Source organism: Cuculus canorus, chromosome 8, assembly GCF_017976375.1.
Source record: "Cuculus canorus isolate bCucCan1 chromosome 8, bCucCan1.pri, whole genome shotgun sequence".
Classification (NCBI taxonomy): Eukaryota; Metazoa; Chordata; class Aves; order Cuculiformes; family Cuculidae; genus Cuculus; species Cuculus canorus.
The window spans coordinates 5,413,976-5,428,004 of record NC_071408.1 but is presented as its reverse complement, the minus strand read 5'-3'; the positions used below and the strand labels follow the sequence as shown (position 1 = coordinate 5,428,004).

The window sequence follows — 14,029 nt, the reverse complement described above, 5'->3', positions numbered from 1 at the left end:
TGCTATGTACCTTTGATAATTTACAGTGGATCCTACCATTGAATCCACTCGGGCAGCGCTTTGAGGTTTTTTTCACACTCACTTACAGAGCTCCAAAGTGTATTAGGCTGAAATTAATCCACCAGCCACAGGTATCACAGCCCTGACCTAGCCAGGACTGCGTTTAGCAGCATGAACAGTGCTAATAAAAATAAAAGACAAACAAAAAAATAACCCAATCCTGCCAATGCACACTGTGACCAATTTCCAACTGCAGGGAAAGGCATGCGCTGAGTGCTCCCTGGGATATTCTCCACCCTTGTAGAGAGCAAACCGAGCCAAGCAATTTCTAGGTCTCAAATCCCGCCTGCCCCTGCTGTTCTCATCTTCCAGCTTCTCCTGGTCGCTTTTGAAGGCGAGCACGTGCTTCTCGGCGGCGTCCCCAGCTCACTGAAGACGCTCGGCCTCTGGGCAAGGTTTGCACGCGTGCAAGGCAGGGCTGGCGAGAGGTAGGTACTGCCTGTTGGGGTTGCTGCCCAGCCAGCCTGGAGCTGGCAGCGGCGATGCCCCTTCTGTAAAGAGCTCTCCCTAGGGCAAGCCAGGAAAGGGGGGTGCTGGGGAATGAAGCAATGCTATGGTTTCCTGCAAACGGGAGGCAAGATGGGCATTGGGCATGGTGACTGGCACCAAGGGGGCTGAGAAAGAGGTGGAGAAGGAGACGCAAGCAACCCGGGGGGTTTGCATAAGGCTGCAGTCCAAGGCCCCTCTTCCCCTAAATGCGTCACGGATGGGTATTGCAGCACAGGGAGGGAGATTTTTTTTTTTCTTTCCTTTGCATATGCCTCTGCAGGTTTTTATTTATTAATTGGCTTTCCTAAATTGCCCTTCTGTGCAGCCCAGGTAATCTGCTCTGCCTCTGAAAGTCCTCTGGTCACCACCCCTTGGCTACCCTTGACCCTGGCAGCCTCTTCAAAGGGAGCATGGGCCTACTGCGGAGCGTGCAATGTTTGCTCACCTATCGGGCAAGCAGCTACCACCTCCCTGCCTTGGGGGGTTTCATCAGCCTCCCACATCACTCCAGAGGAGACCGGTCAAACACCGCTGCTTGCACAAGGTCAGTCCCCCCAGTGCAGACATTTCCCCTGCCCTGTAGCAAGCTCCCTGTCTTCAGTCAGTGATGCCATTCATGTCTTATGGGAGCAATTTGTTCATTAAGCGCTTGCTTGGTGTTAAGTTCATTTTCCAGTCCTTGCTAACACGGGCAAAAGGGGCTGCATCTCCAGTTCCTCCAGCCCCGTGAGCCTGTCTGGAGCTCAGGTCCCAGTGGTGGTGGGCACACCGTGGTGTGCTCAAGCAAAGGTAGATGTGCTCAGTGGTGGGCAGAGATGGAGGTGATGCACCATCAGGACATCCAGCCCATGCCTGGTCTCACCTGTGTGCATTTTGGCTCCTTATGTGGGACCTTGCTGCCTAAAGCGCTTTCTTGGATCAATCTGAAAATGGTGAATTTGGGAATGTCTCAGCTGTTGGGCATGGAGAGAGGAGAGATGCTGGTCCCTCCTCCCTCCCAGCTGTGCCATTGCTGGTGGCTGGGGCATTTCAGGTGCATCAGGCCTCCTCCTGCCATCTAACTGGTCACCAAAAAATCCAGCATTTCTTCTCACTGTGTGCTTACTCTTTTTTAAAGGAAAAAAAAATATTTATTTCTATTTAAGAGTGTTTTTTTGTTTTGGTGCTGGTGAAAGGCAAACGTGTACCTGGGCTTAGGTGACCAGGGCTGCAGTCTGTCAGGGCTGAGATCCCAGGGGTAGGCAGCTCTCCAGCTGCAGGGGCTGCAGTGAGGAGCCTCCCTTCAAGATTGCCCCAAGGTGCCAGGAAAGAGTCCAGCACTGCAGGAGCAAAGCCAGCAGCCACCTGCCCCAAGGCCTGAGCCCCCTCCAAGTTTCACATCCTGCCTTTTTAACCCTTAAATTGCCCCCCTCCTCCTCGCCCTTGCACATAGTGTGACAATTCCGCATTTTTAAGGCATTCCCAAATTTCTGAGGCTGCACTTCCAGGGGCTCCTAACAGCCAGGCAGGGTTGTAAGGCCCCTGTGCCAAGAGCAAACTGCCCAGAGCAGTTGGGGACATGAGAATTAGGGGGGATATGAGGACAGGGATGGGTCACAGCAGCCCCAGCAAGGCACAGTGGGGAGGGAAGCCATGGCTGGGGACGGAAAAAGAGGTGCCAGGATGGTATCAGATGGGGTACACATAAAAGCGGGTATGTCTCATGCTAACTATGAGAGCCTCTGCTGTCCTGTCAAGAGGGAGACATCCCTCTGTCCCTGGCCAATGTGCATCGCTGCCTTAGAATCACAGAATCATAGAATCATATAACCGCTTGGTTGGAAAAGACCTTTGAGATCGAGTCCAACTGTACCTGCCCGCGGCTAAACCCTACCCCTGAGCACCTCGCCTGCCCATCTGTTAAATCCCTGCAGGGATGGGGACTCCACCACCTCCCCGGGCAGCCTCTGCCAGTGCCTGAGAACCCTTTCAGTGAAGAAATTCTTCCTTCTGCCTCGGAGGCAGAAGGCTGCAAAGTCTGTCCCTGGGCGACCTTCCCGGCTCTCCAGGCGCTTTCCAAACCTGGCAATTCTTGCAGGATATAAACTGCACCGGAGGGAAGTGTCGGGGCAAGCGAATAAAGGTGTTCCCACGAATTAATAGGAGGAAAAAAGAAAAACATGTGCCAGTTGGGACTCGCCCCTGGAGCCGTGCATTGTCCCTGGCAAGCGCGCAGCGCATTGAGAGCCCTTTGAAGGCTGATTTAAATCCACTCCGGGGAGGTGTCACCTGTTGGCACTGTGCCCTCCGCAGCTCCCCGATGAGGTTTTTGTGTCGTTGAAGGCTTGGCGACAATAAGGGTCACTGGAGCACGCAGCTGGGCGAAGGCACAGCCTGAGCCGCGCTTCCCCCCCAAAAAAACTCGGCAGTCTGCAAGAGGAGGAGGGGAAGGCAGGCGGTAAACAAGCTGCCAGGAACCCGGAGAGGGAGGCAAAAGGCCGGATTTTCCCCTCCAGCTTCCCGGGAGAGGGCGCTGGCCCCGCGGCTGCAGAGCCCGGCGCTTCTCGGAGGGCTCGTAAACAGGTTGTGCGGGGGGGGGGGGGAGGGGAGAGGAGGGCGCTGCCACCAAAGCTCCCCCGGGGCAGGCAGCGACATCCTGCCACCCGAGCCGTGAAGCCTTTGCCCACGCTGGAGGTCTCTCCCAGGTCTCTCTGACCAGCATGTGTTTATCGGATGGAGAGGAGGTGTTTACATTGCAAGCTGCCTTTGCCCCCCGCTTCTCTTTGGGGTTATTTGGAGCTGTAGCTGCCGGGTCCTAAGGCTTAGACAGCATGAGGGTCACCCCACAGGGCTTCCACCTGCAAGCATCCTGGGCTTGCTTGCAGCCAGCTCTGGTAGCCAATGTTTCTGGGAAATTCACAGGTAGCAAGCATTGTTTCCAAGAATTCAGAGCTATGGGAGCTGTGGGTGGCTTGACAGGTCCCCTTTATGGGAGCTATTTTAGGTCTCTCATGGCCTGACCAGGTCTCTGCACCATCTCCTGCCTCCGTTTTCTTCAGCTAAGCTGTTAGATTCAGGTGGTCACAGCTGAACTTGCTCTGATTATGGGATCCCAGGCTAATTTCTATGGGTAAAACACAGTATTTGTGTTGAAACTTTGCACTCTCCCTAGGGTGCAGGAGCTGGTGTGTTGGAAAAGGCAGTTTCTGTTGTAACTGCTTGGTGGCTTTGCCTTGCTGCAGCAATGAGAGGAGGTGAAAAGCACCTGAATTTCACCTTGTTTTGGGCAGCCTTGGGGGATTTACACACACTTGCAGCTGCTGCAAAGTGGTGGTAAAGAATGACCTGGCTTGTCCCGGGAGGGAGGGAACCTGGCTCTTGAGAAGGGCAATAAATCAAGGCGAGGCCTTAGCCAGCACTTCCACCTCCTCCTGGCTGAGGATCCGGCCCTCCCTGCCCACTTCCATCAGCTTCTGGCTGTGCAGAGGCTGTATCTTTGATAGCGCGGCTGTGGTGGCCAGGAGAGTACAGCTCCTGGAGGAACAGCAGTTTTGGTGCCACCTCCCAAGTCTGGCATGGGATGGCTCAGGATCCCATCACCCCAAGGCAGGCGTGTGGGTGGCGTGTGCTCGGCCGGGTCCCTGTGTGTGGGTGCAGGTGGTGCACATGGGTAGCTGCTCCTGCCAGGGATGCCATCCCTCTCCCACCGGTTGGGCTGGGAGGTGCAGAGGGCTGAGCAGGAGCAAGGATGGGACAGTGAGCAAGCTGCTGTGGTGGAAAACTACAGGGCAGTGCCTACAGTTTACTGAGTGCCCCTTGCCACCAGGATGCCTCTGAAGTGGGGCTGGGGCATTTCCCCTCGCTTGAGTGACAGCGACTGATTCCATGCCCTGGAGCGAGGGTCTTGGCTGCAAATCCAGGTGCTGGAGCAAAGGGGCAAAGCAAGACACTGCCTGTTCTGCCCCTCCATGTACACCGAGCCAGAGCCTGAGCCCAGGGCTCGTTTGGGCTCCAGTTCCTCCCGCTCCTTTCCCGCTGTCCTGTTTATCCAAGGGAGGCTGATTTCCATCCCTTCGAGTTACGCAAAAGCAGCCGCTAATGTAAACGCTGCGGAAAGCCCTGGATCTGCTCCCGATGCCGCTTTCCCAGAACTAGGCGAGGCGAGGGGTTATTTTTTTCGAGACGGGAGGGTTGCAAAAAAAGACCCAACATTCCCTATCCCATCCCATCCCATCCCATCCCCCATCCCATCCCATCCCATCCTTCTTCCCCATCCCATCCCCTATCCCATTCCATCCCATCCCATCCCTCTTCCCCATCCCATCCCATCCCATCCCATCCCATCCTTCTTCCCCATCCCATCCCCTATCCCATCCCATCCCATCCCATCCCTCTTCCCCATCCCATGCCATCCCATTCCATCCTTCTTCCCCATCCCATCCCCTATCCCATCCCATCCCTCCCCTCTTCCCCATCCCTCTTCCCCATCCCATGCCATGCCATGCCATCCCATCCTTCTTCCCCATCCCATCCCCTATCCCATTCCATCCCATCCCATCCCTCTTCCCCATCCATCTCCTCTTCCCTTTGCTTTTTGCCCCTCCTCCCTCGGTGCGGGGCGAAGCGGGGGGCTCCCCCTTCCCGGGAAGGAGGGGGGCAGGAGGAGGGAGAGGAGGAGGAGCATCACCCCGTGTCCCCCCCGGCCGGTCCTGCCCCGGGCCGCCCGCCGCTGCCCAATCGGTGCTGCGGGGCCGGCGCTGCGGGGCCATAAAGCGGCGGCGGGCGCGGCCCCGGGAGCCGAGCGTGGGAGCTCCGCGATCGCTCCACGGACGCCCTCGAGCGCAGGTAACAGCCCCGCAGGGCAGAGGGGAGCCTCACCCCCCCGGGACACCCCAAGGCTCTCCCTTTGGCGTTCGGCGGACAGAGCTTTGTAGGGGAAAATCCGCCGCTTTGCTCATTTCTTTGGGTGGGCGGAGAGCCTGTGCGTGTTTGGTTTTTTTTCCTTGCGAACGGATGTGTTTGGTGGTTTTTCTTCGCGAGGCTCTTTAGCTGCTCGCCTTCCTCCCTGCCTCGACATGGGTGATGCTTCGTGGGGATCCCGCCGGGGGCGAGGAGGGATGCTCCGGGCACACGAGCAAAGGGGAACGGTGTTTGGAGTGACTTTTTAAGTCGCTTCAGGTTTCCAAATCGTTTGTGTTTCTTGCAAAAACGCGTGGACCGCGGCTGCCCCGTGTCCCTGGGAGCTGGGCTTGGGGGATGCTGTGGCTCGGGTTCGGATTGGACGTTAGGAGAAATTTCTTCACCAAAAAGGGCACTGGCAGAGGCTGCCCAGGGAGGTGGTGGAGTCCCCATCCCTGGAGGGGTTTAAAAGCTGGGTAGATGAGGTGCTTGGGGACATGGTTTAGTAGTGGACAGGTACAGATGGGCTTGATGATCTCAAAGGTCTTTTCCAACCTAGTGATTCTATGATTCTCTCACTGGCTGGACCCCTTCAGCCTCCCCATCGCTGCCTGCAGGCTGCTGCCCGGGTTGCTTGCCCTGCCTGTTGCTTTCCTCCGTGCTGGCTCCTGCCCTAAACAAGGCTTGTATAACTTCAGCTGATCCGAGAGGGCAGCTGGGGCTGGCAAACCCTCCTCTCTGAAGCAAGGCTGTTAAGAAAGCCCCAGCTAAGCTTTCTTGGGCATTAGCCTTGCTCTACAGCGGTGGTGACAACAGAGGTGACAATTCGCTCAGGTCTGAGAAGCGCTTTTGAGGGCTGTTGTTTGGTGGATAGGACCTAGTTTATTGGCAGGGTGCCGGCAGGAGTTTGGGCATTAGTGGGACACTTGGAAAGCACTGCCTCTGCAGCAGGGCTTGCCCAGCTGCCTGCATCTGCCTGAGCTGCTGTGTTTTCTGCCTGCAGAGTGGCACGGGATTGCTGGATTTGGCAGGCAGTGCTGTAGCCAAACTGTCTCTTGCTCTTCCATGGTTTGGATGGTTAATAATCTGGGAGCACAGGATAGAGCTCGTGGTTGGAATTGGTTTTTATATCCTCCTTGCAGGAACCCCCTCGTCCGGTCTGCAGCCATGGCCACCTCAGCGAGTTCCCACCTGAGCAAAGCCATCAAGCACATGTACATGAAGCTGCCGCAGGGTGAGAAGGTCCAAGCCATGTACATCTGGATCGATGGGACAGGGGAGCACCTCCGATGCAAAACCCGCACGCTGGACCACGAGCCCAAGAGCCTTGAAGGTTGGTGTAGGATTCGCTGGCCTTTGCTGGGTGGAGGAAGCAGCCATGCTTGGCCGCTATGGAGAATGGATGCGATCCCTCCTTTTTCATGATAGAGGGATGGTATTTGGGGAAGACATCACTCCTTGACCCCTCTCAGATACTTAATTCCCCCGATACCCGAAGTTGGGGGATGCTCCCTCCTCTCCAGATGTACAGTCCATGTGGGATGCCTGGGGCTGGGAGCCGGTCCCTGGCACTGTCCCCGCTGTGGAGGGGGCTGTTGGCAGGGGTTGGGGGCTTTTGGCAGGGGCTCGGTGGTCCATTGACTCTCGAGTACTCGGTTTGGCCGGAAGTAGTTTGGCAGAAGAAAGTGGAGGGGAGAGAATGGAGCTATCCGGTGTAATTAAGAGCTTGTGTCCCTCAGAACAAACAGTCCCAGCTTACACAATAATAGCATTAGGATTTTCCCCAGGTTGCCATGGTGCTGGCTGGAGACAGTTATGAAATGAAAATACTGTGTGTGACTGAGCAGAATTATCTTTTTTTTTTTCTGTTTTTTTCTTTTTTTCTTTGTTTTTTTTTTTTTTTTTTTTTTTTTTGTTTGGTTTCCCTCTTCTGTTTCCCCCTTTTCCCTCTAAGGGAGTGGTTGGCAGAGCTCCTTTGGAATCTTTGTGCTTCCCATCCTCCCTTTTCCCCCCCAGGATATGGAGAAGATAACATTGCCCGGGTGGAGTTTACTGCTTTTCTGTCTGGGCTTTGACCTGAGGGCAGTGCACAGCAAGGAGGGGTGGGTGAGGGGGCCAAGCCGCCCTACTTCTCCTCCATGAGACCCCCACCTACACGTGCTTTGCTTTTGCACCTTCCCCAGGCCATGCAATGCCGATAGAGGCTTTAAGGATAAGGGTATATCATGGATCCCTTCATTCCTAAACCATGAAGGTGTCTTATGCTCTGCCCTCTCCCAGCTTGCCCAACCACCTCTGCAAGAAGACTGAGTGCTCTGCTCATCCTGATTGCTGTTGTGACATGGGAAGTGTCCTCAGTGCTGCTTGGTTTGCATGGGCTTGGCCAGCAGCCCAGCTCCTTGTGTTTCCCAGGGTGGCTGGGACGTTGCACTCCCATTTTTTGCTTGTTTTGAGTTTGTTGGGTTTTTTTTTTTTGCTTCCTCCACTTGGAACAAAATCAGCTGAGCTGGGATTAAATCCATTGTAGGCCTGTTCTCTATAAGCTTCTTCACCTCTGTAATACTGGAGGGCAGCAAGGAGCCCATCCTCCTGGTGGCTGAGGACCCTGGGTCACTGTGACTCGTTCTCTCTCTGCTCCAGATCTCCCCGAGTGGAATTTTGATGGCTCCAGCACTTTCCAGTCTGAAGGCTCCAACAGTGACATGTACTTGCGACCTGCTGCCATGTTTCGGGACCCTTTTCGCAAGGACCCCAATAAATTAGTTCTCTGCGAGGTCTTCAAATACAACCGCCAGTCTGCAGGTGAATGGACCTTCTCCCTTTTCCTGGTGGAGGTGGTGTTTCTAGGGAGAAGAAAGGGAGGTGTTTCTTAGTGCTGTTCATGCCCTAAGCATCATTCATGACAGAAATAATCCCAGCCCTGAAAGTAAAAGACAAACAAAGCGCTGGTGGTGGAGAAAGGGCTGGTCCTGGGATTCTTCATCAGCGCTGCTGGGGCAGAAACTGTAAATAAAGTGGAAACGGAGAATGGAGGCAGAGATGCTAATCAGCCTCGTGTTGCTTTTCCATTCTAGAGACAAATCTCCGACACACCTGCAGACGCATTATGGATATGGTGTCCAACCAGCACCCTTGGTTTGGGATGGAGCAGGAGTACACTCTTCTGGGGACAGATGGACATCCATTTGGCTGGCCTTCCAACGGCTTCCCTGGACCCCAAGGTAACCTCTCAGGAGTCTATGCTGGACCACGTCAGGAGTCCTTGATGCCGTGTTTGAACTGTAATGTGTATGACGCAGCTCAAGTGTTTCAGGCAAGCTGAAGGATTTGAGATGTTTCTAAGACTGAAGGTGGACAATAGCAAAGAGGATATTGGCAAGAACTAAGCCATGAAATTAAGCTCATTACAGAAAGTTTAAGATGAAGATTGGCTGCATCTAAATTTGCTCTTAGGTTTGTTAGTGTGCTGGTGACTTAAACTCTTGCCCAGCAGGACTTTCAGAGGGACTTGCTTTGTGTCAGTGGTCTGCTCTGCTAGTGCTTCCAAAAAAAAAAAAGAGATTTTGGGGCTTTTCCATGCATCCCAAGCCTTTGGAGAGTTCTTCCCTGTGTCTGCTCAGTATTGACTGAAATTAAGCCTTTTTCCTCCTGGAAACTCATGTTCCCCTTGCTGTTCACCCATGCCATTGCAGGTCCATACTACTGCGGGGTAGGGGCGGACAAAGCCTATGGCAGAGACATTGTGGAGGCCCACTACCGAGCGTGCCTTTATGCCGGTGTGAAAATTGGAGGAACCAATGCAGAAGTGATGCCAGCCCAGGTAAATTTCTTTTGTGTGCCTCATAGAATGAGATAGTACAGAGAAAATCCCAGGCAGCAGGAGCTTTTGGCTCTGAGCCATGTAGTTCTATCAACAATCAGAGCGTAAGGGGTTGGGAAGTGTCTCGCTGTGAGTGTTTCTGCACCACTGAGCCGGCGACTCCTCCTCCTTCTAGTGGGAGTTCCAGGTGGGACCATGCGAAGGGATTGAGATGGGGGATCACCTCTGGATCGCACGCTTCATCCTCCATCGGGTGTGCGAAGACTTTGGTGTCATTGTGTCCTTCGATCCCAAACCCATCCCTGGGAACTGGAACGGTGCTGGCTGTCACACCAACTTCAGCACCAAGAACATGAGGGAAGACGGAGGTCTCAAGTAAGTTTTTTGAGCTGGGTTGGTAGTATCTTTGCTGGGCAGCAGTTTGGATTTGGTTGGTGGCAGCATGCTTTTTGCAGAGCCTATGACGACATGGGAGATGACACTGGTGCTTGGTGTCGTGTTTGAACCTTTCTACTGGATTTTTTTCCTTCTTTTGTATGATATCCTCCCTTCTCGGTGCTGGGTGGGAAATTCAACCAGCAGTAGAACACCATCAGTGCTGATGGAAGCACGGGTGGTCAGGATGCAGCTGTTTTTAACAGGCTGTCCAGCTCTTCATCTGCCAATGCTGCAAACAAACTCAGCCTATGCTGAGTTTATAACCATTTTGTTTAGAACCATGGTAAAGTAGGAAGACCATTTGCTTCTGTCTAGGCAAGCTGTGGCAGCAAATGCTATGTTTTCTTAAACAACATGATCTTGGGAAGTTAAAACCAAAGCTCCCGTGTGGGACTAATGTGCAGACAGGGACCTTACAGCACTGGGTTGCAGTGGAGGTCTATGAAGGGATGCCTTCTGGCAGCTGTTTTCTTCCCTTAATCTTAGTGATGACCTGGGATAATGAGCCAGCCCGTGACTGTGCGTGCTTCCCAAATAGAAACTTCTGTGTTAGAGAATCTCCTCTTTGAGAGCAGGTTCCTCAGGGCAATGTGTCTGTGGGATTTGGCTGTGGGTTATACTGGTGGTGTTCTACATGCAGCGCTCCCGAGGAATCTTTTGAGACCATGGTGATCCTTTTCCAAGAACCAGCCTGGGTCAGAAGTAGAAGTGAAGAGAAAACTTGTGTTGGGATGATCAGAAGAGTGGGTTATAGGGCATAGGCTTTATCATGAAGTAGCCTGGGGACAGCAATAAATCTGCTGTCAGTTGGATCCTCATCAGACACTCATTGTGTCTTTTCCTCTTCCTTGCTCGCTTGACAGGCACATTGAAGAGGCCATCGAGAAGCTGAGCAAGCGCCACCAGTACCACATCCGTGCCTATGACCCCAAAGGGGGGCTGGACAATGCCAGGCGCCTGACGGGTTTCCATGAGACATCCAATATCCATGAGTTTTCTGCTGGTGTGGCCAACCGTGGTGCCAGCATCCGCATCCCAAGGAATGTGGGCCATGAGAAGAAGGGCTACTTTGAGGACCGGCGGCCCTCTGCCAACTGTGATCCTTATGCTGTGACAGAGGCCCTCGTCCGCACATGTCTCCTCAACGAAACTGGAGACGAGCCTTTGGAGTACAAGAACTAAGCAGACTGCGCCCACAGACACCACCTTCCCCCCTCACTTCCCACACCCCTAAACTTCCCTTCTAGATGTAATCCTGAGGGTACAAGATAACATGTTTTGTGTCTCAGTAACTCTTGTTGTCTTGAGGTGGGGAGGAGGGCAAATTTAGTTTTATTGATGTCTGTTTGTCATTGAGTCTTCAGAAGACAAGAGGAGGAGAGGATGTTAGAGAACTTTTAACCACTGTTTTATTTTTCGTCTAATTCCTGTGTACATCTGATGGGATCCAGTGGCTTCCAGGGGCAGAATGCACACACACAAAGCCAGTGGGTGAGTGGAAAGCTTAAAACTATAGCTGACTTCCCCAAGAGTCAAGTTTGGGGTGTGATCCCCATCGTTGGCTCCCTGCAGGCTAATGGTTCTCTAAGGTTGGTGCCCTTCTACCGAGAAGGCAAGACAGGAGCTGTGATGGAGCCCCACGTGCTCCTGCCTGTATGGTGTGATGGGGAGATCTTCACCCTATGGCCACTCTGAGGTTTTTGGGAATCTTCTAGCATTGAGCTCAGTGTACGAGTGTCAAGAAGAGCTCTTGGTTCTGTCACTAGAAGTCAACTGGTCTCTGGCTCATAACACAGAGTGAAGTAGTATTTTTCTATTTAAATATAAAAACAACAAAAAAATTATATACGAAAGTTTTTCATAGAGAAGACGTTCCTATGACTCACCTGGCTAGAGCAGGCAGAGCTCCTGAGGATGCTGTTTGAGGGTCTCCAGGTAGGACTGCGGGTGAACTTGGAGGGCTCTGTGGAGGAGACTCGGATGGGATTTGTTGCTGCGTGGAGTGCAGTTTGCAGGAGGCAGTTCCCAGACGTGGGAATCCCACAGATGCATTTATTCCTGTAACTCTAGCAGCTGCGACGCGCTCATGAGTGAATCACCAGGAGGAAGATGTCCTGAACTAGGAGTTGACCGGTCAACTTAACCACGTTCTGGGCATAGCTGTGGAGGCTTTATCTTTCCAGCGGGGCTAGCATGTCACGAAAGCAGGGCTTTTGATAAAGGAAAAAAAGTTTTAGACTTCTTTTTTTTTTCTTTTTTTTAATGTTCTTAGTTTCTAAAACAGAATGGTTTTACAGAGACCGTTGATGTCACTGTTGTGTCCTGGCTCTTGAGCTGCCTGACATCCAGCTGTGATGGGGGCTAGGAGAAGGGAGAGGCCACCCGTCCCTCCCGGCCAGCCTTGGTGCTTCCTGGCTCATGCCGGGGGGTTCAAATGTTTTGGGTATCTTAGGTGGTGCCAGTTATATTCTGTTGCATTTGGACTTCTTCCAAATAGGTTTTTTTTTTTTATAATAAAAAAAAGAAAAAAAGAACAAAACCTTACTTCTAACTTCTGCCTCCTTTCTCTGATTCATCCTGGCAGCTTCTCTTGGATGCACGTTGCCTTCACCATTTGAAGGAATTTTAACCCTGATAGTGGCTGGGCTTTAGCTTTTCATTTGTGGTGTTGGGAGTTGTGCAAGCCCTGTGTGCATTCCCGAAAATGGGGTTTTGGAGGTGGCTGTTGATTCTCCAGTGGATGATGGTCTAACTGTGACTGGAGGGGGGTTCTTTTGGCACAAGAAAAAGACTGGGCTTGTGAGTGTCCATGGGATGGGTAAGCACAGTGTTTGTGCATCTCCTCAGCAGCCTGCATGCAAGTTCTAGAGGATGTAGAAATCCCACAGAAAATTCCAGCAAGCTTCATAAAAAAAAAAAAAGGGGGCTTTCCTGCTCTCCCTATGGAAGAAATGCTGCTCATCCGCCTTTTCTAAACCAGGTGTTTAGAAAAGTAAGCAAGGTAGTAGAAATGTGTCATACTGCTCCCCAGGTTCCTTTATTTAGCTTGAGGTGCTGTTTCCCAGCTCCCAAGAGGTATCTTCTCCAGGGGTGGACATTTTAACCATTCCCATCTTTAAATATGGATTAACAACACACATGCACACTGCTGGGCTGATAAAGCTGTCCCTGCTGTCATATTTTTTGGGGACGAAACGGTCTTTTGGTTCTCCCTTCTATGAAACGTTCAAGGCAGCACCTTCGTCACCGAGGCCCCCAGATTGCCCTCTCTCCCTGTGCGCAGTGGGGTGTCACCAGAGCAGAGGCAAAGCAAACATCATGTCCTTTCCTCGGATCACGACACGACAGCAAGGACTCTCAGCTGGAGCAAGGGACTGCAGCCAGGAGAAACTCATGCTGTTCTGTAGTAACTTGTGAGCCCAGAAATGCTGGGCTTTCCTGCTGATGTGGGTGTGTGGGGCAGTTAATATTCTTACTGCCTTCCAGGAAAATGTTACAGGGGGGAAAAAGGTATTACCCCTAAAAATTAAGGAAATTTCATAGAATTATGGAATGGTTTGGATTGGAAGGGACCTCAAAGCCTATCCAGTTCCAAGCCCTTGCCATGGGCAGTGACACCTCCCACTGGATCAGGCTGCTCAAAGCCCCATCCAAATTGGCCTTGACACCTCCAGGGATGGGGCAGCCGCAGCTTCCCTGGACAACCTGGGCCAGTGCCTCACCACCCTCATTGTGGAGAATTTCTTCCTCATGTCTAATCCAAATCTTCCGCCTTCCAATTTAAAGCCATTCACCCTTGCCCTGTCACTCCATGCTCTTGTAAAAAGCCCCTCCACAGCTTTCCTGTAACCCCTTTCAATACTGGAAATGGTTCTAAGGTGTCCCTGGAGTCTTCTCCAGGCTGAACAACCCAACTCTTTCATGCTGTCCTCACAGCAGAGGTGTTATTTCTGTAAGGGCTTTTGCATGTAGGGAAGAACAAGACATGGTAATGCCTTTTTTTTTTCTTTTTTTTCTTTTTTTTTTTGAGATTCCTGTACCTCTGAACGCTGTGCATCATCAAAGCTGGAGCCATGCCCATCCAGAGACCCTGGGAACAAAGGAATTGGAGAAAAAGAGGCACAGTGTACTTACTCTTGAACACCAAGCACCACCAGCAGCCAAAGCAGTAGCTGATGGGCAGGCAGGCTTTGCCCTGGGTGTAAACACCACCTCTCTGTGCCTCACAGAGCTTCATTGATGCAGAGACGCTGATTGCCATTTGTGTTCCACTGCAGAGGTTGCCATCTCCAAACTGGCCACCACGGTGATAGTGGGAGCAGCCTTCAGTCCTTTGCTTCTCCA

The 14,029-nt window shown here is 52.5% G+C and overlaps 1 protein-coding gene across 2 annotated transcripts; it reads left to right on the top strand.

The window, feature by feature from the left end:
- Window positions 1-936: 936 nt before the first annotated feature.
- On the top strand, window positions 937-11,923 carry GLUL (glutamate-ammonia ligase). Of its 2 annotated transcripts, none has more exons than XM_009559611.2 (7): window positions 937-1,093; window positions 6,570-6,760; window positions 8,068-8,229; window positions 8,502-8,648; window positions 9,120-9,247; window positions 9,423-9,622; window positions 10,549-11,923. In XM_009559611.2, the coding sequence occupies exons 1-7, from the start codon at window positions 960-962 to the stop codon at window positions 10,865-10,867; spliced, it is 1,281 nt and encodes a 426-aa protein (XP_009557906.1). In that variant the 5' UTR covers window positions 937-959; the 3' UTR covers window positions 10,868-11,923. The 2 variants fall into 2 exon arrangements, with proteins under 2 accessions (XP_009557906.1, XP_009557907.1); XM_009559612.2 differs by lacking the exon at window positions 937-1,093 and adding an exon at window positions 5,217-5,373.
- Window positions 11,924-14,029: the final 2,106 nt, after the last annotated feature.